The following is a 24777-nucleotide window of genomic DNA, read 5'->3' on the forward strand; positions in this document are numbered from 1 at the left end:
GATGTCCTCACACCATGTCATTCAATCAGAAGCCCATCAAATGGAGAGCAAAAATTCTCAAGGACTGCTTTAATCAGAAAAGGCTGTGCATTGTGTCTACACCACATGGCATCAGCTAGATAACCCATGGATGTTGCACCTAAAAAGAAAATAGAGATATGTGTATGAAAAAGGTGACACAAAGGGAACATTGACATGCTGATTGAGTACTAAAGCCCTACTAGGCTTGAGAATGTCTGGTTTCATGAGGAACTTTTACAGTCTCAATCCTGGATGCCTGATTGGACCAAAGTCTCTGTGGTGCACCTCAGGAGGTTATCATGCTATTGGAAGAAAGCATGTTTTTATTACCAACCCCCTTCATCCAGTGATTGGTGTGGACACATCTCCATGGGGCATTTAGTTCTGATGCCAATTTTCTGATAATTGAGAGTATACCAGCACTGTGGTGTAGAGGGATAAAGCTCTGACTTTGAACCAGAAGTCCCAGGTTCAGTTAGTGGCACAGACATCTAACATGCTGACATGGGAGGATGGGTGCACCCTTCCTGAGAGGGACAGTGTTCACTCAAGCGCATCTTGCAGTAGAGGCTGGGAACATTTTTGGGGGACATGGTCCACAGAGCTGGGTAATATACCAGCATGACCTATGATATCTCTGGTAAATGTGTGTGGTGGGGAAAGTTAGGGCATAAAATAAAAATACCCTGGGTGCAGTATGATGCTATACCAGCATCCTCTATCTTCTCCCTAGCCATGGACATGAGTCAAAATTAGCCTAAGAGAGGCTAAGGTAGGTCTGTTGCACCTGGTGAGAGAGTACAGAGCCTGGAGGCAAGCATATACAGCTATGGCAGCAAAAAATGAGGGAAAGGCAGTATTCCCTCAGTTCTTGTACATGAGGATTTCAATTCCTCACATTTTGAAATTGTGTTGTCCTTTTACCTGAGCTTTTGAAGGCTGCCACTACATCTAAGATTAAGCTCAAGATAGCCAAACCTGAGATGTGTGCTATCTTGCCGAAGCCTGAGCTGGGCAGGCCTTGCCCTACCGAGGCTCCCATGCCAGGCTTGATGTGATTGTTGCAAGATTTTGTGTTGTTCCTTAAGAACCTGCTGCTGCCTTTAGCAGATCATTCAGCAGTGTCAGGGGCCCACAGTCAAAAAAAAAGAAGAGGATAGGAAAGCTCCCTTTGAGGAATCCGAGTCTTCAGACTTGGAGTAGTACTAACTGGTTTATGTAAACCAGCTGGCCCATCCCCCTTTTTCCTGTATGCTAACACTGACACCTTATCTGCTGCATTCCTGCCAGAGGATTTCTCATTTGGAGACAGCTTGAGTAGAATGAATGAATTCTTCAGTTGAGAAGTTACGGCTTTCTCAGACACTCAGAAAAGATGCAGAGAATTACTGTGATTACTGCAGCCTAAACATTTAGCTGTTCCTCTAGTTAGCAAATTCTTCGGATTTATTCTCCAGTGCATTTTTGGAACAAGTTTCCAAGTCATTGCTCTTAGGAAGACTGACTATTTCTGTAGGGTCACCAACTGTTGTATCTTCAAGAACCCATCTGCTGATCCACTTGCAATGTCCATTGACAACAAGGGATCCATTTTGGGCACCAGCCATGAATCCCATCCCTAATGACAGCAGAAGGAGAGAATTTGACTGCTTGGGATGAAGGTTTACATTGCTCTAGCCTGTGCCTTTAGGGCTCTGAATTACTATACAGGCATGATCAAATTACAGAGCACGGTTCTGTCCCAACTTAAGGACAAGGCTGCGGAAATGGAGAACAAAAGAATGAGAGAGAAATTGCTGGATATTTGCATCCTGTCTTCCCAGGTTGGCAAGCATTGTATAAAATGTAACTGTGGTACAGTGGATGCATCATGCAGGGTGGCAGCTCTGGGGTCTGTTGTGCAGATGTGTACTTGGCTGGGGACATATCGTCTGCCATACCATGTGAACACTTGCCTTCTTAATGCCCCGTTATTCAATGAGTTACTGTTTGGGCCCCTGTCTGAGCAGGTGTTTAAAAAGTAGGAAAGGGGGAACTGCAGTTGGTGAAATATTTTTCATTTCACTGCATTCTACAGTAGAGATTACCCCACTAAAAGTTATCCCTTTCACCAGAGGCAACATAAAGGGAAGTGGCCTAAGAAAAAGAGAGGCCAGTTTAAAATGTCAAGCTGTCCACTAGTGAGAAGCTATGTCTTGTCAGAGCCTCTTCCTTCCCTTGCCCGTCAAATCCCATCCCAACCCACTCCATCACTATCCACTCTTCTCCTTTCCTCCCCTCCTAAAAAAGAGAGTTACTAAGGATTGTTTGCAAAGAATGGGAAAAAGTCGCCCAAGTTTCTTGGCTCTTAAAAATCGTGAGTCAGGATACAGATTTCATTTCATTAAACAACCAAGGAATTCGCTTAGTACCCAGAGAGTAAAAGCGCCTTGACAATCTAGAAATTCTGTAATTTTGTGTGTGTGTGTGTATAGATAGATATCTGTTATATATTGAAATTTCTGTAAATCTGAGAGTGAACCACACTAGGAAGAAGTCATGGGATTTTACTTAAGATTATTTCTAGTCTCTGGAAAAGATGGGCCATGGAGGCCAACAGTAGGCCTGTCAAGGCTAAACAAATCTGAGTGCCAACATTCAAAATGCTAAACTTTCAGGTCCTACTACCTGTTATCTTCCCTCAGCTGTTGTTTACCTTGATCTTACAGATGCTTACGCTGAATTTTAAACATGATTATCCCACATACCCATAGGTCAGTATTGTGTGATTTAAAGTAGAGGAATGCCCATTACCAGTTTACTTCCTTGCCTTTTGGCTGCATCCAGGGTGTTGGACACCCACCCAGGAGAAGATAGTCTACACTGACTTGCTTTCACAATCTCTCTGAGTATGCCCAATTCATAGTTAGTGTCCATCCTGAAGGTCCAGTTCCTGAGAGCCCTTTTGTGCACCACCAGTCAAAGGGTTTTCCTTCCCTCAGAGAAGGTGCTCACCACTGTTTTCATTTCCTTACAACATCAAAATCACTCAGGACCCCAGTATACAGGCCCGCTTGGCAAAACTTTAAATGAGAAGACTGTAGTAGTGCAAAAAGAAAAGCGGGTTTCAGCACGCCCACTCCCTGTAGTGTACCATCCTTCTACTGCCTTCTATCAAGAAGGAGCTGTCATAGTTAATTTCAACAGGTTAATCCATCATTAAGTCCCTTGTAAGCCAGCCCTTTATACCCAGACACTTGCTTCAGATTCTTTGAGCATATCTTGGGGGATCCATCTTGGGGAAATTAAGAATTCAAGAGACCTAAAACAAGACTTAGAAGAAAATGCACATCAGTGTCAGAGATGAGAGCTGTATGCATTAAAACACATGACAGTCTGGGATCCTGTGTATCCTACAGATAACACATAGTCCTCTGGTACATCAGCAGAAAAGAGAACTCGCTCTTAGCTTTTTGTGTAGGTTGGCATCTTATCTTCATCCCAGGAGATTGTTCTGACAGACCAGTGGAGCAGAAAGAAAGCAAATCCTGACAAGTCGGTGCTAAACAAGGGCATAATTCTGGATTTGATCCACAGATGAGGTAAGGTGCGTCATATAGAGACCATTGTGCTTTTCCAGAAAACAATCAGCTGGGAAAATTTTGCAACAGTTCCTACATCTGTCCAACAGATGCCTTCTTCTGAAGTTGGGCTGGTCCTTTTCTTTATACCCACCTCCCCTTGTTTTTCTCCTAAGGGTAATAGAAGGTACAGGAGAGCAGGCCAAAGAAGCTACTCGGAGTACCGGTTTGGTCGAGATAGCATTGGTTTTCTCTCCTGAGTATGAGAAGGAAGGACTCATTACCACTGCCTCAGCATGTGGATCACTTACAGAAAAAGTAAGGGTTCTTTCATGCACCCCAATCTAAAGACCTTAATGCTTGTTACTCTTAGCTGATGACATTTGGTCTTGAGTGCCTTGTGACCAAAAGTCAGCAGTTATGAAAACATTGCATCATGAGTCACAAACTAACCATGTATTAATGCTATTATACCGTGGCTAAGTTACTGTTTTTTGTTGTTAATTAGCTTACCTGTTAGCAGTTGTTTTAAAAAAAATTTTCTTCAGTTTGCTCTAAAAAGACAACTTCACATCATTTTTCTGCTTTCTAGAAGTGAAATTGTTAACAAAATTGAATGGGTTCCTGACATTAAAGTGAATACTAAAAATTTGAGTCATATTTGGCTGAAACTGAATAAATGAGTGAAAATAATTTGAAAATTTTCCATAATATAAATGTTATAACATCCTCACATTTACAATGTAGTGTTATAGCAGGGCAAGCCCTACCCACACACCCCCATATAGAAGGCACACCGCCTTATACCACAAAGTCTTTGCTACAGTCATCTCACTTTAAGGTTATGCAGCCTGCTAGGGCTCCCTTGAAGTATGCAAGGCTTTTAAGAGGGTGTCACTTGTGAGGCATCCAGTCAGAGAACAAGTGCCTCCACGGGATAGTTATTTTAAATTAAAGAGATTCATGGATGTTCCTTGTGTTTCAGTGTTGCAGTCATCACCTGTGGGTTATCCCTGCTGTAGTAGCCCTCTGCCGGCCCGAATACCAGAGTCAAATGTTTTTCTGCTTTGGCTGCTGACGCCTGTAGTCTGATGTCAGGTCGTCAGTGCTGTAAAGCAAGGCAGCTGACACCATTACATTAGTCTTTCTTGCCGTGGAGCACTTAGCAGAAGCAGTTCACAAGTGTGCTGGTCGGTCGCTACCAGAGTTTGAATTTCAGCTGAAAACATCTAAAGCTAAGTACCCCATTGGGGATCCTTTTTTCTTGCACTAACCGATGTCCGAAAAACTTAACAATTGTCTTGCCTGTGGAAAGCAGATTCCATGCCAAGACTTCCATTCATATTGCATCACTTGATTAGGCCCAGACCACGACGTCCCCCGTTGCCAGTTCTGTGCCCTCTTTAATGCGTGAACCATTCGCCGTAGAGCTCTTATCATAGACAGGTATTTTCATCTTTCGTCTTTGCATTCTGAAATACTGTCAGTTAGCCAACAAGCCGTGAACATTCTGAAAAAACACAGAGATAAAGATAGCGACAGGCCACACAAGGCTACGCCTTCCGACGACTCTACCACTAAGCAGGCCATCAGTTCTCTGGAATTCAATGAGGCACTTTCGCAGCCCCTGATGTCCGATTCAATATCTATGCAGACTTCTACTGAGACCCTTTCGGAGTCCGGTATGCCACAGAAATCTTCTTCATCTTCCGAGCCTTTGGCCGTCTCTGCCTCAGTTGAGTCTGGAGCTACGATGCAGGCATTGGCTTCCGAGGAGGCCTCTTGCTCTACCGAATCTAGACAAAAAATGACGTTTTCTCATCCTACTACCGTTTCTTTCAGACTGACGGATACTCTTAGGCCTAGAAGCCAGGCCGCTCCTAGAAAATCTGCCTCTAGCCACCATCTTGCTCCTGCTCCACTACTCCAAGCCCAAATGCTTAAAATGGCAGAGGATCTCATTTTCCTTATCAGGGGTACTCAGGCCACAACTTCTAAAAGGAAAAGACACCCTTCCCCAGAAATTGACAGAACAGGATTCTGAGGAATCTGACTATTCAGATATTGAAGAGGAACAAGCTCTGATTGCTTATGAGGATTCAGATGCAGAGGAATCCATTCTTTCTGCCTCCCCACCAGAAGACCTTCCTTTGGGGAAACCTTTCACACCCTCGGGGAACACTTCCAATAGGAATCTCAGGATTTCCCTTAGTCTAAGAAAAGACTTGGAGAGTTTCTGGACCTACCCCAGCACAGACCCCTGGCCATCCCTCCTATTTTAGAAGTAGTGGATGATGTTTTCCATGAATCTAGCTTAGCCCCTGATGCCCTCCCACTTGGTCCCAGTAAACCTGACAGGTGTTACAGAATACTGGATTCTCACAAATACCTGTACAGAAGTCTGCTACAGACCCAGAGGTCATTACACATGGACCAAAAGGAGCTAAGACTAGTTCTGCCAAGAATCCTGTTCCTTCTGACAAGGATTCCAGAGCTCTGGACAGATGGGGTAAAAAAAATATACGGCACTGCAACCTTAGCTGTCAGAGCTCTCAACTGTCAGGTCCATATGTTAAAATATCAACAACACACTTTAGAACCATTAAAGCAAAATATTTTAACTTTTCCTGACTGTGCCAATTCAAAAGAGTTGAAGATTTACTTCACTCTACTTGTCAAGTGGCCACTCATTACACTGTGGATATGATGCCCTAGAAGCCTCAAGTAGGGCAGCAGTATCAGGATCTGTCATTAGGAGGAATGCATGGTTGAAGGAGCAACCTCTCCCTGATCATGTCAAGTCTAAACTAATTGATGCACCCCTGGATAAGGACCACTTGTTTGGAGTAAAAGCAGAAGAGGTGCTTAGAAATATGGAAGACAAAGCAAAATCTATGCAAACAGTAAAAGATTCCTTTTAGGTTCAACCTCCCAGATTCAGCAAGAACTTTCCCTGTAAGCACTGGTCCTTCCCTGCATCTAGCAGACAGGGCCAAGGTAAGCCCTGCAGGGACAGACCACCCAGGCCCCTATCCCAGGGGCAGCAGAGAACCAAACACTGGACCACTTCCGCCCCAAAGGCAGGGAGTTCTAAGACACTCTTCTATGGCAAAAACTCTCAATGATTCCCTCTCCCCTCTCTGCCCACATTTCACTCACCAAAGGCTAGGAGGAAGGCTCTCCTTCTGCAAAGAAAATTGGCTTTCTGTAACAAAGGACCAGTGGGTCTTAAAAGACCATTTTCAGGGATACAAATTCTCTTTCAATGAACTCCCAATTTCAAGAGGGTACCCAGACTTGCCTTCAAATCACTGGGCAGAGGCATTGAAACAGGTACAAACTCTCATATCTCAGGGGGCAGTAGAACCTGTCCCCTCGGATCAAACAGGCAAAGGCTTTTATTCCAGACTATTCCTTGCTCCCAGAAAAGAGGGCACTTGACACCCCATCTTGGATCTATCCATTCTGAGCACCTCCCTGGTGGTGCCTAAGTTCAAAATGCTAACTTTGCAGCAGCTGCTACCTATGCTGACACAAAATGCCTAGCTAGTGACCCTAGACCTAAAAGATTCCTACCTCCACATCCCCATAAGGGAATCCTGCAGGAAATTCCTGCACTTCAGAGCAGGCTCACAACACTTTCAGTTCTCTGCGCTACCCTTTGGGTTATCTACTGCACCCAGATTATTCACCAAATGCTTAGCCCCTGCCATAGCATTTTGCAGACAGAGAAATATACAGATTTTCCCTTATTTGGATGACTGCCTCATTCAGGCAGAGTGCAAAGAAAAGCTGCTCCAGGACATTCTGTTTGTCAAAACCCTCCTAACTTCCCTAGGGTTCTCCATCAAAGAGAAGAAATCAAAGCAAACACCCTACAGGAAGATCATTTTCTTGGGAGCAGTGCTGGACACAGCATCCCAAACGGCCTTCCTATCCCCAGAAAAACAGAGCTTCCTGCCTCTCTACTTTACCCAGCTGGCTTCCAGAAGTCACCTCACTGCGAGGAAGTTCCTGCAAGCCTTGGGGTACATGGCATCCTGCATCCTTCTAATTCCTCTGGCCAGGCTTCACATGAGGAAACTTCAGTGGTATCTAAAGAACCTTTGATGTCAGCACTCTCTGCCTCTAGAGACCTCTCTCCTGCTGATCCCCCATATAACGGCTGAGTTTCTCTGGTGGGCAGGGGCCTGTGCCAAGAACAAGGGTCTTCCCTTCATCATCCGCCTTTCTGGCCAGACCATCACCACCGATACCTCTGACATTGCTTTGGGTGCTCACCTAGAAGGCAGGTGCACCCTAGGTCTTTGGGATGCCCAGCACCTTCCCTTACACATCAATCAGAAGGAAATGATGGCAGTACAAAAGACTCTGACATTCTTCAGACCCCATCTCAGGCCAGGGGTTCTCCTTATCAAAACAGACAACTTTACAGTAATGTGGTATATCAACAAACTGGGAGGGACCCAGTCTTACCGTCTGTGCAGGCTAGCCATGAACTTCTGGCTGACAGCGGCCTCCATGGGTCTGCACCTAATTGCCCAATAGTTACCAGGTGTCAACAACACCCTGGCAGACCACCTAAGCAGAAACTTACTGGACCCCCACAAATGGTAGCTCCACAGAAAAATTTTTCTGCAAGTCACTCAGGAGTGGAGAACTCCGGAGGTGGATCTCTTTGCCTCTCACCTCAACCACCAGCTGGAAAAATTCTGTACCAGGGAGTATCACCACCTAGTGTGGAAGGTAGATGCCTTGACCTTCCCCTGGAATTACCTCTTTGTGTATGCTTTCCCTCTGCCTCTTATTCACAAGGTACTGATTAAAATTAGGGAGGAGAGACCAAAGGCCATCGTCATTGCTTCAGATTAGCCCAAGTCAGCATTGGTACCCCTTACTGCGCAGCCTGACATTACAGCCCCCCAGGCAGCATCCCCTGATCTCAGACTTCTTGACCCAGGTGGGGGTGGGGGGAATGCTGCACCCAGACTTGCAGACTCTCAATCTATCAGCATAGCTATTACTGTAAAAGCAAACTGGTCCTAGACATTATCACAGGGACCAGAAGGCCCAGCACCAGAAAATCTTACGCAGGGAAATGGAAAAGATTCCGCTCCTGGAGCCAGTCCAGAGGGGCCAATACCTCACCACCTTCCATCCCTCTTATCTTGGACTACCTAGCCGAGTTACTCAATAGTGGCCTCGCCTTCTCTTATATTAAAATCCATGCCTCAGCCATTTCAGGTAATTTCGATTCAGACCAGCCCCTCTTCTCACATCCTTTAATTAAACAATTCCTGAGAGGGGCTTCTAATATCAGACCTCCCAGAAGGCCACCCACGCCAGCCTGGGACCTGAATTATGTTTTAGAAAAACTAACCTTACCTCCAATTGAACCTGCTGCTTCAGCAGAATTGAAATACCTCTCCTGGAAGACTGCTTTCCTACTAGCTATCACCTCATCCAGAAGGGTTTCAGAACTTCAGGCACTCATGGTCGTTGAGCCCTTCATCATTTAGTCTCCCTGAGGACTAACCCCTCATTTATGCCCAAGGTGGTATCTGATGTGACCCTCAAGCAGGCCGTACATCTACCCACCTTCTTTCCCAACCCTCAAAACAAGGAGGAAAGAATTCTGCACTCACTAGACGTGCACAGACAACTCAGATACTTCCTGGACCTTACTAAACCCTTCAGAAAAACAGACCAGCTTCTTGTCAGTTTTTCCCCAGGGGCAGAGGGGGGAAGCCCATTTCCAAGCAAACCATTTCCAAATGGATATCGCACTGTATCCATTTCTGCTACAGACTACATGGGAAATCACCCCCTAAGTCTATTCGTACCCATTCCACTAGGGCAGCCTTCACTTCCACAGCATTCCTCAGAGGAGTGCCCACCAGGGACATCTTGGAAGCTGCCACCTGGACCTCTGTTCATACCTTTACAAAGCATTACCACCTACCTCTTTTCTCTACGTCTAGGGCAGGGTTCGCCTCTGCAGTTCTGCAGGGGCTTGCTGACCCATGCCTAGGGCTCTAACCTATCCTTCCACCCCTCTCCTCAGCTTTGGGAATCCTCCCAGAGGTGATGACTGCAACAGTGAAACACGAAGAACATAGAACAGTTGTGTACACTTACCGAAAATATAGATGTTCGAGTTTATTCACTGTTGCAGTCCTGGTTTCCCTCCCTCCTTCCCCCTTATATCCTCTTTCCCTAGCGGAACATAAGCTTGGTGGCTTTTAGCCACCAGGACCACTTTACCATATTTCCTTGTGCTGACTGACCCCTTAAAATAAGGTATGAAAAACCTTTCGACCCTCACCCTTTAACTTAATTTATTTAGAAACCATTCTCATGGTCTAGAATTGGAGAATGTCAGGTGCCAGCACAGTATTTTAGGATGAAGGTGGCATTGGTAGTTTGAAAAAGTTTCATAGTCTAAACAGTCCTGATGTTGTAGTTGAGTAATAGCAGACCCTACAGATTAACTTCTTTTCACAGGTCCAGTATTATGGCACGTACCCACCAGCTTTAGCATTGTTAGCAATACCTGTAAGTTTCATTTCATCATGATCTGGAGATCTAAATTAGATCCTTTCATAGATTCATAGACTGTTACTAGGCTAACAATCTGGGGGGGCTTTCTAAGCCTAGTCAGGATGTCCCTACAGAATGATGTCCTGTATCCCAGTAGGACAGTGAGGGACAGGCATTTATAGTCTCTCTCTGTCCATAAGGGACATGGGTGTCAGGCCTGTTGTAAATTTTCTCTTCTCTATCCACTAGTCTAGGTTGTGCTTAAACTTGGTAATAGACAAACTCAGCTTCACATGGATAGGAAGCCTGTTCCATAGGAGGGGCAGTTTCTGGGACACATGTCTGTCTCTCCAGCATGTTCTCTTTAAGTCACAGACAAAATTCAGGTCCCTAGACCTTGTATTTCTGGTATTCTCTTGATTTATGAACATGTAGGAGATTCAAAAGTATATGGCTTGCGGATACCTTGTAAGCCAGGCATAGATCACCTCTCAGCAATCTGCAGGAGACTGAGTAGAGGGAAAAGGCTTTAAGGCCCTTTGCATAAGGCAGGTTTGTTATGCCTTGCATTTTTTTTTTTGTAAGGAACCTCTGAGGTCCCTCTAGTTGCTACTTATGCCTGGTCAGGTACATACCAAAGGGAGCATTGTACTCTATAATTGGTCTGATAAGGGCGAGTACAGTAGGATAATGACCTCTTTGGACCTAGATGCCATACCTTACTTATAAGTTGTGCACCATAAAAAGATATCCCCACCACTGTGGCCACATGGTAGTCGAAGTTAAGGTTACTGTCTACTTGCGTACCCAGATCACTGACCACTGGGTCAGCTCTTAGGGGTGCATTATCAACATGGTAATTAGTTGGGATGGTTGACCTCCCAAAGGGTACAATTATGCATTTCTTACCATTGAGTTTAAGACCATGGCTTTGGCACCATTTGTTAATCAGAGATAGTCCTTCTTGAAGAATGCTAGTGTCTGCAGGGGAGTGCCCTCAGCTTGCAATCATCTGCAAACTTAGTCAGCCATAAACCTTCAGCATGTTCTTCCATTTCAGATAAATGAGTGCCAAAAAGGAGCAGTCCCAGTACCTAGCCCTGGGGGACTCCACTACTGACTGGCCTCTTGGTGGAGGTGACCTCACCTATTTTGACCTCCTGGGTCCTATCAGTGAAACAATTGGCTATCCAGTGCTTGATACAAGGGTTTATACCTAAATCAGTGACCTTGTCTATAATGCCTGGGTGGGGTATTGTATCAAAAGCCTTGGCTAGGTCAAGATAAGTTGTATATGCAGTTTTGCCTTCATCCAGTGCTTTGGTGACCCTCTCAAAAACGTCCACCAGATCTAATAGGACATGACCTTCCTTTAACAGAGCCAAACTGTGATGGATCCAGCATTTGCAGGTTACCTACGTCATAAATCATCTCCATGATGATTGTTTCCATGGCCTTGCATATGAGGCTGGTAAGACTTATGGGCCTGTAGTTACCAGGATTAGTGGTTGGACCTTCTTTGTGCAGGGGAATGACTGTAGCCATCTTCCATTTCTTGGGCACAAAACCTGACTTGAACGCTCCAGTTAGCATGATTTATGTGGACCAGAGAGGTCGTGTTTCATGCTATTTATTAAACATCCCAGGATGTTATTAGGGCCCATTGATGCAATGTTTTTGGGCCTTGGAAAGTGCATTGATGACCTGTTACCTAGTAGTGGTTGGGGGGGAGGGGTTGTGTTGTGTGTTTTTTCCTTTGGATTATCGGAGGAGGGGAGTGGGGGTGAATATTTGAGCTGAACCTGTCAGCCAAAATGTTGGCAATGGCCTCCAGTTCATTGTGAGTGATGCCATTTACAATAAGTTCTGCACATTATTATGTATTTCCTCTGAGGTTACGAATATAGCTGTCAAAAGCTTTGTGGTTTTCATTTGCCTAAAAAGATATTTTTTTCTTCATGTAGCCTTCGAAGTGTTAATTAAGGCTCTTAGCTCCCTGTTTAGATTGGTCGGGGGCTTTTAGTATGTATGACTTTGTTCCTCCTATGCTTGGCCAAGATTTTTTTCTTTTGTTGTTTAACCGACTGATGTTCTTCGTGTTTCACTGTTGCAGTCATTACATTTGGGTAATCTGCTGGCAGGTTGCCCTCAGTCGGCCTGAATAACAAAGTCTTGGGTCCTGCTTCGGTTGCTGTCTCCTCTTCCATGACGTCCGGTCATCAGGGGTATAAAACATGCAGCCGACGCCATTTTAATCAGTTTTTCTTGTCCCAGATGTCAGGTGCCTCCCAAATGGGGAGCAAAATTATATATATATATATATATATATATATATATATATATATATATATATATATACAGCAATATATGTAAATGCACTTTTAGCAACATAAACTTTACCTTCATCTAAAAGCAAATACACCACAAAGGCTTTAGAATATAGTGAAGGAAAGAGAAGTTATAGAAAAGGGGGATGGCGGGTGGGTAACCCTGACTGCAACAGTGAATACACTCGAACATCTACATTTAAGCTAAGTGTACACAACTGTACTATGTTCTTCGTGTTTCACTGTTGCAGTCATTACATTTGGATAGAATCCCAAAGCTATGGATGGGAGGATGGAACTAAATAGCATTAGGGGCTTCTATAAGGTCCTGCAGAACTGCAATGGCAAAGCATGCCTTGGATTTAGAGGAGAGGGGCAAATGATAATGCTTTGTGAAGGTATGAACAGAGCTCCAAGTAGCAGCTTCTAGAATGTCTTTCCTTGGAACTCCTCTGAGAAAGGCTGCAACAGTGAATACACTCGAACATCTACATTTATGGTAAGTGTACACAACTGTACTATATTGTGATTCCACCAGGATAACTTGTCTTTTAATATGAATGGGCATGGCTCTCTCTACAGCGATTGGTATGGCTGTACAGATTTGCCAATAGCTCAGTGTATGTTATGATGTTTACTGGGTTTGGGGGTGCTTGGAATTTAGACAAGGTGTTGCTTGGTAGAGAGAGGTAAGCCTTGGAATATTTCCTAAATGTTTTTGGTTTTGCTAGATCCATGGTTTTAAATTGTATGTCAAGCAATACTGCCTTATGGTCAGATCTGACAAGCGAAGATATTACATTGGGTAAAGAACATCTATTTCCCATATTCATGAGTACAAGGTCAAGGATGTTTGTACCCCCGGTAGGAGAATGGACCCAACTGTTCCAGGATGTTGGTATTTACAACGTTTAGGAATCACTAGGCTTGTGCATTAGAAGTGGTGTAGGATTCCTAATCTGTAGAGGGGTAGTTGAGATCTCCCATGAATATCATATTTGGTTGAGTGGTGAGGGACTCCCTAGTACATTGAGATAGGTAGTATGGGTTTCCTGGGACATGAAGAGGTCCTATAGGTTGCAAGGATATGGTACAACACAGTGTTTATGGTGGGTTGCACATGTATGAATTCCAGTGGGTCATACACTTTAACTAGTCTGGATGTGAGGCTGGCTTTAATGTACATTGAGACTTTAAGTCAGTGTAAAGTGTGTGTGCTATGTCCTTAAGAAGCATGCACGGCTGCGTGTGCATGTATAAATTCCAGACACATGCAGTCCCTAGTGCCATTTTGTAGAAGCAGCCAGAGAGTGAGCATGTATGATCGCAGTAGTTTGCATATAACTTAAGTCATAGTCAATAAGCCTGTGTAGTGATGTGTTTGTATAGAATACAGCTGCTTAAACAGAACCCATGAAGACTCATTTATTTGTGTACCAACATGAAAGCGACAGAGACTCCTCCACCTTTAGTTCCTTCCTGTGCAGTAGCTGGTCTAAAGGTGTGAAAGGAATTATAACCTTGCACTACTGGGTTACTTTCAGCAACTATAAGCCATGTCTCCTGCACTCTCCAGGGAGAAGGAAGGCTTGCAGGGAGTGGAGTTTCTTGTTAAGATTTCTAGCACTAAGCAGTACCACCTTCAGATATTCCTTCATAGTTTCATTTTTAAGTCGGTAGGTTTATCAGTTTGGCATTGTCTAAAAAAGGCACTATGGGGTGGAAAAGGTCTGTACCAATATCCAAAAGCCCAGAGGGAATGAGTGCAGACCATCCCTGGCAAAGCAGCATGGTCCGTCAACCATGTCCTCCCAGGCCGTCAAATGTTGTACCACCCTGGATTGACACCAAAAACTAAGCCAGTTGTTAAAATCAATAATTTTCTATTGGTAATATGGGGTCATCCTTGGAGAAGGTAGTATGCTGCTCAGTACTAGGCTTATACCTGCCTGAGACACATAATTAGTGAACTCGATCATGTCTTGCTTCATATAGTCGAGGGAGGTACTTCTCAGGTCATTGACACCCACATGGACAATGACAGAGTCATACTAGTACCTGGGATTCAATGACCTGAGTGCCTGTGTGACTTTACGGATCCTGGCCCCGGAAAGGAAGCTAACTGCGACTCTCCTTACTCAGTCTGGTGAGGGGGACATCAGTGTGCCTCACTATAGAATCACCAATGACCAGAAAATTTGTCTGAGTGCTGGTTTGCCTTAAGGGCTTAGCAGTGGAGACTTTGGATACAATGTTACTGTGTGTAGTTGCGGGTGGTGTATTAACAGATTGTTTACATGATGGCTGAGGACCCGTTTTTTTATTGTACTGTGCAGGAGGTCTTAGTGTTTTAGAAAGGTTACCTCTAAGTACCTCGGCATAGGTAGTTTTATGTGTAGGGTCTTTACCCTGTGCAGTAGCGATGGTGCAGGTGTCACTGACAACCTCTATAGGATTAGTTTTAGTTGTATGAGAGAGTTTTTGCCTCCAGCATTAGTGTATTTACACTTTTTGCATGCTGTATCTGTTTTATTAAGAATAAGTGGGTTGTCAGTGTTCATGAGGCAATTGTTACAGTGCCTCAGAATACCCACCTCAGACTGGTCGCAGAGAGAGTCAGGAAGTGCATATCCTTGGGTACTGATCTACTAGGGAGCAGTGAGGAAAACTTAAATATTTAAAAAGTCAATAAGACAAGGAACTTAATGAGCAGTACTCTGCTATGAGCAAACTAGATACTCTAGTAGTTTAAAAAAAAGTCTGTCTAGGCAGTAATGCCACAAGAGTGTAGACCACAAACCTTGCTAATCTAAAATAGCTGGTTTAGAGCCCAAGTGCTTAAACCAGAACAAAGACACTTAGAATAACAGGCACAGTAAGCTTTCACCAGCAATTCCCAGCTCAGAAGGGTGGAGGCAACCCTCTACTCCTGCAAGAGTGGCTTTAAGCCCAAGTGCTTGAACCAGAACTAAGACACTTTTCTTTAGAATAAACAGACACAATAAGCCTTCAACCAGCAATACACAACTCAGAAGGGCAGAGGCTGTCCTCTCCTGCCACAAGAGCTTAGTCCACAAATCTTCCTAATGTAAAATAACTGGTTTGGAGGCCAAGTGCTTAAATCAGAGCAAAGACAAGCAGATGTTCTTCATGTTTCACTGTTGCGGTCATCACACTTGGGTTATCTGCCTGCAGGTAGCCCTCAGTCTGCCCAAATACCAGAGACCAAGTATTTCTGCTTCGGATGCTGTCACTCCAGAACTGACGTCAGGTCGTCAGGGGTATAAAAACAGGCAGCCAATGCAATTACGTCAGTCTTTCTTGCCAAGGAGCCCGAAGCAGAAGCAGTTTGCAAGTGCCGGTCGGCCGCTACCTGAATTTTCATTTACGAATTGAATAATCCTGAAGTCTTCTAAAGCTAAGTACCCCGTTGGGGATCCTTTTTTCTTGCACTAACCGATGTCAGAAAAAGTTAACAATTGTCTTACCTGTGGAAAGCAAATACCTAAAAAAGAAAACAGCTTCACAGCACCAAGTTGTAAAGTTTAATAACAAACATATACCAAGACAAAGGTTTCGGACAATGTCCTTCATCAGTGTTAAAAAAATTACTTTCACATATATACAATTTATATCATCCAAAAGATATCACATGACACAACCTAACCTATCAAAGCATGATTAATCATCATTAAATCATATTATAAAATTTTAAAAACACATACATATATATTCATTTTCCTAAAAAATATATACATAAAATCTATATAAAACATGTATATTTATCATAATTTTATATATTGCTGTCTATGTTTTAAAATTAGTTTGCGAAATTTGTTAATTCCTGGTGGAGAATCTGCATGAAGACGAATAATCCAGTCATATTCCTTAGTTTCAAGCCTAGTATTAATATCACCCCTTCTCAAACTGGGTTCAATAACCTCTATAGCCCTAAATAGAAAGCTATGGTGCAGATCCATTATCATTAATATGCTTAGCCAATGCATTTGTCAGTACACCTCTCCTGATGTCTGATTTATGCTCAGTAGTTCTATTTTTAAGTTTTCGGGTAGATTTTCCCACATAAAGTAGTGTACATGATTTACATGTGGCTAAATATACTACTAATGATGTATTACATGTTGCTAAACATTTAAAGTAAAACTTTTTCATAGTTACAGGATGGGCAAATGCACTGAAAGAACAAATATCAGAGCAACAAGAACAATTAAAACATGAAAATGTACCCTTCCTATTTGAAGCAGAAGATGTTTTCTTATTTAAAGAAAACTCTTTGTAGCATAGACGTTGCTTAAGGTTGCTACAATTCTTATATTTAAAGAGGGGGTTCTCAGGAACAATATGGTTAAGACCAGGTAAAGCTCTTAGTGTACCCCAGTTCCTTCTTATATCCTCAATTAGCTTACTACTCCTACTGTAGGTCATAATATATCTCAAGTGCCCAGATGCATCATTATTTCGTTCCCTGTTGGATCTATCACTTCTTCTCTAATGTGAGTTAGTTGGGTTACATCATACCCACTCTCACTAAATTCATGAGTCATGTCCATCATCTGTCTAGTACATATATTATCATCAGTATTGAGTCTATTAACTCTCTTATACTGACTTTTTACTACCCCCTTGAAAACATGTCCAGCATGCATACTCTTTCTGTGCAAATATATATTAGTATCTATATGTTGCCCTTCCAGTTGAATTCTAACATCCAAATAATTTATATCCATCCTAGAAAATTTCATTTCAAAACTCAAAAAGTTTGTTGTCTGATTCAAATAACACACAAAATTATTAAGTACATCTTCATTACCATGCCACCCAATAAAAACATCATCAACAAAACGTTTGTAGAAAAGAATGTTCGATTTATCCATATTCTTATTCTCATCAAAAACAAAGGCATCTTCCCAATTTCCAAGGGTAAGGTTAGCATATGTATTGGCCACTGGACTATCCGTAGCTACACCCAGTTGTTGATGGTATATCTGTTTGTTAAAAAGAAACACAATATTCTCCAAAGTTATCACCAATAATTCCAAATAGTTTCAACCTGTCTAGCTGTAAAGTTACTACATTTACATAGAATCTGTCTTATACTATTTACCCCATACTCATTGGGAATACAAGTGAAAGCAAATACCTCACAGAGATTTTCATTCTTACTGCATCACCTGTTTAAGCCCAGACCAGGCCGTACCTCACTGTCGGTTTTGTGCCTTGTTTAACACCCGAACCATTCATCATCGAGCTCTTTGTTGCTAAATTCTTTCGCTGTCGATCTCCGTATTCTGAAATGGCTTTGGTAAGTCATCCGACTACTGATATTCTGAAAAAACATAAGGATAAAGACAGAGACAGACCGCATAGGTCCAAAGCTGCCGCCGATGCTTCCATTAAGCTAGTCGCCAGTCTGCCGATACTCAGGCACTTTCGCAGCCCCTGATGCCCGCTTCAGTGGATTCACAGGCCTCTGCCAAGACCCATTTGGAGTCTGGTATGCCACAAGACTCTTCTTCGACTGTGGAACCTGCGGAAGTCTCTACCTTGAATGGGTCTGGAGCTGCTGTGCAGGCACCGGCTTCTGAGGCAGTTCTTCGCTCAACCGATGTTTGACTCAAACTGATGACTTCTTTTTTAACCAAAACTACCAAGTTTCTTAGGCCCAGAGTACGCACTACGCCTAGAAAACCAACGACCAAAGCACATGCACCTGCTCCTATGCCACAAAAACAAATGCTTAGAATGGCAGAAGACCTTATTACGCTGATTAGGGGAAGTCAGCCTTCCCCTGCTAAGAGAAAGAGACCAGTCCCCTACAGCTTCTACAGACCAGGAGTTCAATGACTCTGTGATTTCTGATTATGAAGAACATGCCCTTATCTGCTTATGTGGATTCAGATGCAGAGGAATCCATTCCCTCTGCCTCCTCTCCAGAGGATTTTTCTTTTGGCTAAACCTTGCATACCTTAAAAGAGCATTTCCACTGGGAATGCCAAGACTATCCTCAGTCCAAAAATAGACTCAGGAAATTCCTAGAGTTGCCTCAGCACAGGCCTTTAGCAATACCCCCTGTCCTGGATGTTGTTGATGTTTTTATGGAATCCAGTCTTAGTCCTGACACTTTACGTCCTGCCCCTAGGAAACCAGACAGGTACTACAGAGTACCTGACACTCTCACATTTCTTTTCAAGAATCATACTGCTGACCCAGAGATCATATCCCAGGGGCCTAAAGGTATCAAGGCTACTACAGCCAAGAATCCCACCCCTTCGGACAGGGATTCCAGAGCTTTGGACAGATTGGGTAAGAAGGTATGTACTTCTGCAACTCTTGCTATTACGGCATTGAATTGTCAGTTTCACATGCTGAAGTACCAGCAGCATATTATGGAACTTATTAAACAAAAAGTGGCAACCTTTACAGACTGTGCAGAAGGAGCTTATGCACTCTGCAAGCCAAGTCAGTAAGCATACTTTGCAGTGTGGCTTTGATGCCCTAGAAGCATCTTGCCAGGCAGCAGTCACTGGATCTGTACTGAGAAGACATGCTTGGCTCAAGGAGCAGACCTTGCCAGACCATGTCAAATCAAAGTTACTAGACGCTCCTTTGAACAAGGGCAGTTTGGCACCAAAGCAGAAGAGGTTCTTAAAAAGATGGAAGAAAAAGCTAAGTCTATGCAGACTGTTAAAGAAGTCTTACAAGTGCAACCCCTTAGATTCAGTAGGCATTGCCCTTCCAAACACAGGTCCTTTCCAGCCCCCTCCAGGCCTTCTCAAACCAGACCTTGGGGAAACAGACCACAGTCTCAGGGTATACAGAGATCTAAGCAGTGGAGTGCCCACACCCCTAAAGCAGGGAGTGGTAAGCCACCTCCTTACGGAAAAAAACTCACAATGACTTCTTTACTCCACTCCCCAGCCCTGCCCATTTGCTTGTGCCCCTAGGAGGAAAACTTGCTCTTCATGCAAAGAATTGGATGTCCATCACACAGGACCAGTGAGTCCTCAATATTGTATCCCAGGGGTATAGATTTTATTTCCATTCACTGCCAACCCCAAGAGGGTTTCCAGACCTTCCTCCAAACCAGTGAGCAGAGGCTCAAAGCCAAGTAGCTTCCCTGCTCAATATCAGAGCTATTCAGATGGTTCCAGTAGAACAGAGGGGTCACAGATTCTACTTCAGACTCTTCCTGGTACCCAGGAAAGAGGGATCTTGGCGCCCAATCCTGGATCTTTCAATTCTGAACACCTTCCTGGTAGTACCAAAATTCAAAATGCTTACCCTGCAACAGTTTCTTCATATGCTAGCCAAGGATGCCTGGTTAGTCACCCTAGACTTAAAAGAAGCCTCTCTGCACATCCCCATAAGGGAGTCATGCAGGAAGTATCTGCGTTTCAGGGCAGGATCTATGCATTATCAGTTCTCTGAACTTCCCTTTGGCTTATCTACTGCGCCCAGAGTTTTCACAAAGTGCCTGGCTCCAGCCATTGCATACTGCAGGCAGAGAAATATCCAAATTTTCCCATACTTTGACGACTGCCTGATTCATGAGGACAGTCAGGAATTGCTGTTGCAGCACCTGAAATTTGTGAAACACCTTCTCACTTCCTTGGGTTTACACCATCAATGAAAAGAAATCAAAACGGATACCCAGTCAAAAGATTGTATTCCTGGGAGCAAGCTTGGACACAGCATCCCAGATGGCATTCCTCACTTCAGAAAAACAAGTCTATCTGACAGCCTACTTCAAACAAATGGCCACCAGAACCCAGCTATCTGCAAGAAAAATACTGTAGGCCCTAGGGTTCATGGCCTCATGTATACTGCTAATTCCATATGCAGAACTGCATATGAGGAAACTTCAGTGGTACTTAAAAAGTCTTTGGTGCAAACATTCTTAGAACCTGGAAATGGTCATTCCTATCATACCCTGTCTAAGGACAGAGGTCCTTTGGTGGGCAGAAGCATGCTACCACAACAAGGGTCTGTCCTTTTCTCAACCCCATGCCGCCCAGGCCCTAACCACAGAAGCATCAGACTATGTCTGGGGAGCACACATGGACGGCAAATGCATTCAGGACCACTGGAGCCCAAGTCAAATTTATCTGCACATCAACCAAAAAGAGATGCTAGCTGTGCAGAACGCCCTGACAGCTTTCAGATCCCTACTCATTCCAGGACAGCTGATAATAAAAACAGGCAACACCACAGTTATGTGGGACATCAACAAGCAGGGGGGAATCCACTCCTACCCATTCTGCAGGTTGGCCATGGCCCTGTGGCACACTGCCTTGGACATGCAAGTCCATCTGCAAACTCAATTCCAGCCGGGCAAACAAAACTCACTGGCAGATGACTTCAGCAGAAATCTCCTAGACCCTCACGAGTGCAATTGGAGCCCAGCACATTCAACCTTCTGATTCAGAAATGGTGGACCCCAGAGGTGGATCTCTTTGCCTCCCCCTAAAACCACCAGCTCAGCAAATTTTGCACCAGGAATCCTCACAGCAGGGCCTGGAAAGTGGATGCCCCATCTTTTCAGTGGGTAAATCTCTCAATCTATGCCTTTCCCTCTCTGCCCCTTCTGTCGAGTATTACTCAAGATAAGACAGGACAGCCCAAGGACAATTCTGATTGTCCCGGACTGGCCATGTCAGCACTGGTACCCACTCCTGCGCAGCCTGTCACCAGTACCATTCTGGCACCTACACCAGAACCTAACCCTGCTCTCTCAGCAGGAGGGACAGATTTTTGCATCCACAACTGCAAACCCTAAGTCTTGCAGCTTGACTTATTCCTTGAATTCTCCCCCGGCAACCCTAAGCAAGCAGGTGCTGGACGTCATTCTTGAAGCCAGAAGACACAGTACACAAAAATCCTATGCTGATAAGTGGAAAAGGTTCTGCTCCTGGATTCTGTCTAAAGGAGAGGACACAACTCTGCCCTCCCTGCCTCTAATCCTGGATTACTTAGCAGATCTACTCCACAAAGGCCTGTCCTTCTCTTCCATTAAGATACATGCCTCGACCATTTCGGCTCATTACAACACAGAGCCACCTCTCTTCTCACACCTTCTTATCAAACAGTTCCTGAGAGGGGCAAACCACTTAAGGCCACGAAGGAGAGCACCCACCCCTGTTTGGGACCTTAACTTTGTACTGGAAAAGCTCACTCTTCCCCCCGTTAGAACCTGCTGCGTCAGCAGACTAAAAATCCCTCTCTCGGAAAACAGCCTTTCTTCTGGCCATCACTTCAGCTAGAAGAGTGTCTGAGCTACAAGCACTTATGGCTGTGGAACCCTTCATTAGTTTCCATGCTGACAGGGTTTCCCTCAGGACTAGCCCTTCCTTCATGCCTAAAGTGGTGTCCAGTGTGGCTCTCAACCAATCCATCCATTTGCCAACTTTCTTCCCTAATCCTCAAAATAAAGGGGAAATGATCCTGCACTCCTTGGACATAGCTCAGATTCTACCTGGATAGGACTAAGCCCTTCAGAAAATCTGACCAGTTTCTAGTCAGCTTTGCAACATGGGCAGAGGGCAAGGCCATTTCAAAACAAACAATTTCCAAATGGATAGCACACTGCATCCATTTCTGCTACAAGCACCATGGGAAACAAACCCTTTAAGGGGGGGTCAGAACACATTCCACTAGGGCAACATCTACCTCTACAGCATTTCTCAGGGGAGTCCCTGCCAGGGACATCCTGGAAGCTGCTACCGTGGAGTTCAGTACACACCTTCACCAAGCATTACCACCTGCCTATCTTTTCCAAATCCAGGGCAGGTTTTGCAGCAGCAGTCCTGCAAGGCATACTAGCCAGCCCTAACTCTTCTTGACTGCCTCCACCCTTCTTAAGCTTTGGGAATCCACCCAAGTGTGATGACTGCAACAGTGAAACACAAAGAACATAGTACAGTTGTGTACACTTACCATAAATGTAGATGTCCGAGTGCATTCACTGTTACAGTACTGGTTTCCCTCCCTCTAGCCCCCTGTTTTTTCTTTCTCCCCTCTGTGGCTATTACTCGCACCTTTCAGGGGTATTGGTATTTACTTTTTACTGGTGGTGTTTTCCCCACCATAACTTAGTTCCCTATTTGGGGGGCTCCTGACATTTGGGGCAAGAAAAACTGATGTAATGACGTTGGCTGCCTGTTTTTATACCCCTGACGACCTGACATCGGTCCTGGAGCGACAGCATCTGACGCAGAAGTACTAAGTCTCTGGTATTCGGGCAGACTGAGGGCTACCTGCAGGCAGATAACCCAAGTGTGATGACTGCAACAGTGAATACACTCGAACATCTACATTTATGGTAAGTGTACACAACTGTACATAGCTCAGAAGGGCAGAGGCTGCCCTCTCCTCCCACAAGAGTGTAGACCACAAACCTTCTTAATGTAAAACAGGCCTGGAGCCGAGGTGCTTAAACCAAAACTATGACACTTTTAAAGTAACAGACAGTAATATGCCTTCAACCAGCAGTTCCCAACTCAAAAGGATGTAATCTACCTTTCCTGACATTAGAGTGTAGACCACAAACCTTCCTTATGCAAGATAGCTAGTTTAAAGCCCAAGTGCTTAAATCAAAACTAAGAGGCTTAGAACAGAAGATAATTCAAGTTTAAAAGACTGGAGGGGGGGGGGGTGAGATAATCTCTCAGTATTCAGAAGAATGAACTGACGAAATGAGACTGGGAGGAATGTCCAAAGTCATATTTACAGTGGGGGCAGGCAACTCAAAAGTCACCAGGTTTAAAAGTTTGACACCAGTAGAGTGGGTGTGAAAAATCAAGACAGAGATCAGCAGTAGTCAGGCAGAGAGAACAGCAAGTCAAACAAGCATTGCAGCTAAATAAAGATGCCTCTAAATATTTCCACTTGAATTAGGAATGCTATTTCTCAGCCCCTCCCACAAATTAGCTGATGTTATTCACTGTTTGCAAAGAATTATTTTCTAACTTTTTTAACTGATCCTAGCCAAGACCTCTTAAAACTCCAAAAGAAAAAAAAACTTAAAACAAAACAAAATGCAACATAAGAAAAAGATAAAAAATAGAAGTAACCAAACATTAAATGAATAACTTTAATCCAAAATCAAATACAGACAAAGATCAGCAAAAGTCAGGCAGAGAACTGCAAGTCAAACAAGCCTTTTTCTCCCTCTTTTTGATCAAATCATTTATCCATTGCTCTCTGCAGTACGGGAGTACTTCAGCGAGACTTTGGTCATTTTATAATGGTAAATCAGTGCTGTTCACTTTTCTTTATCACCTTTGGTCTTGAGTCTTCTTGAGTGAAAAGAATTGCTGTATTAAGCTGCTTAGTTTTAGGTGTGGCAGAGTGCAGCCTGTACTGTACTAGTTAGTGGTCCTTCATTAATGCTGCTGATGAATTTAAAGGGTGGAATTTCATATCTATGGCTATTGCATTCATAAAGCGTGTGACTCTTTTTTTACTGTAAGTTCTTAAGTGTTTCATAACTTTTGTGCTTCATTTGCTATTTTTTAATTCATCTGTTGTGTGTCTTCAGGTGGGAACAAGGAGGTATATGGCCCCAGAAGTCCTGGAAGGAGCAATCAACTTTCAGCGAGACTCTTTCCTTAGAATAGACATGTACGCAGTAGGACTGGTGCTATGGGAGCTTGTATCACGATGCTCCGCAGCTGATGGTAGGTTCCGACTAGTGTTGTGCATAAACATTAAAGATAAGGCATAGATTCATCCTAGTATCTGCAGTGCATAATTTGAATCTGTTTATTTTCTTATACGTCACATTTAAAGAAATAAATGTCACTTTTAAATGGAAGTGTGTAGCAATGACATTTTTACCATGGTTTATATCTGTGTAGTTTTAAATGTTATTAATTTCAAAGTAATTAATTAGATAAATGCATTTTTAGTCTGTTATCTTAAGATGTTTTTTCCAGTATTGAAAAGGTGTGCTGTCCAGAAATGTGCACTCTCTGGGGTTGGGGATGTTCATCGTGTTTCACTGTTGCAGTCATTACACTTGGGTTATCCTGCTGGCAGGCTACCCGCAGTCAGCCTGAATTCCAAAGTCTTGGTCCGGCGTTGGTTGCTGTCACCTCTTCCCTGACGTCAGAGCGCCAGGGGTATAAAAATGCAGCCGACGCCATTTTCTCCAGTCTTTCTTGCCACGCGGTGCCCGAAGCAAAAGCAGTTTGCAAGTGCCGGTCGGCCGACTCCTGAGATTTTCGAAATTGAATTTCAGAACCGAAGTCTTCTATAAAGCTAAGTACCCCGTTGGGGAAACTTTTTTCTTGCTCCAGACCGATGTCAGA

The 24777-nt window shown here is 43.9% G+C and overlaps 1 protein-coding gene across 1 annotated transcript in view; it reads left to right on the plus strand.

Annotated features, from left to right (window-relative positions):
- The window catches only part of ACVR2B (activin A receptor type 2B), a 715604-nt gene that overhangs the window by 658797 nt on the left and 32030 nt on the right, over positions 1–24777 (plus strand). The window contains exon 9 of the mRNA XM_044066229.1: positions 24006–24144. Within this exon, the coding sequence (XP_043922164.1) occupies positions 24006–24144 (139 nt within the window). The remainder of the gene's footprint in view (positions 1–24005; positions 24145–24777) is intronic.

Source organism: Protopterus annectens, chromosome 3.part1, assembly GCF_019279795.1.
Source record: "Protopterus annectens isolate FY-2018-M chromosome 3.part1, PAN1.0, whole genome shotgun sequence".
In the NCBI taxonomy this organism is placed as follows: domain Eukaryota; kingdom Metazoa; phylum Chordata; order Ceratodontiformes; family Protopteridae; genus Protopterus; species Protopterus annectens.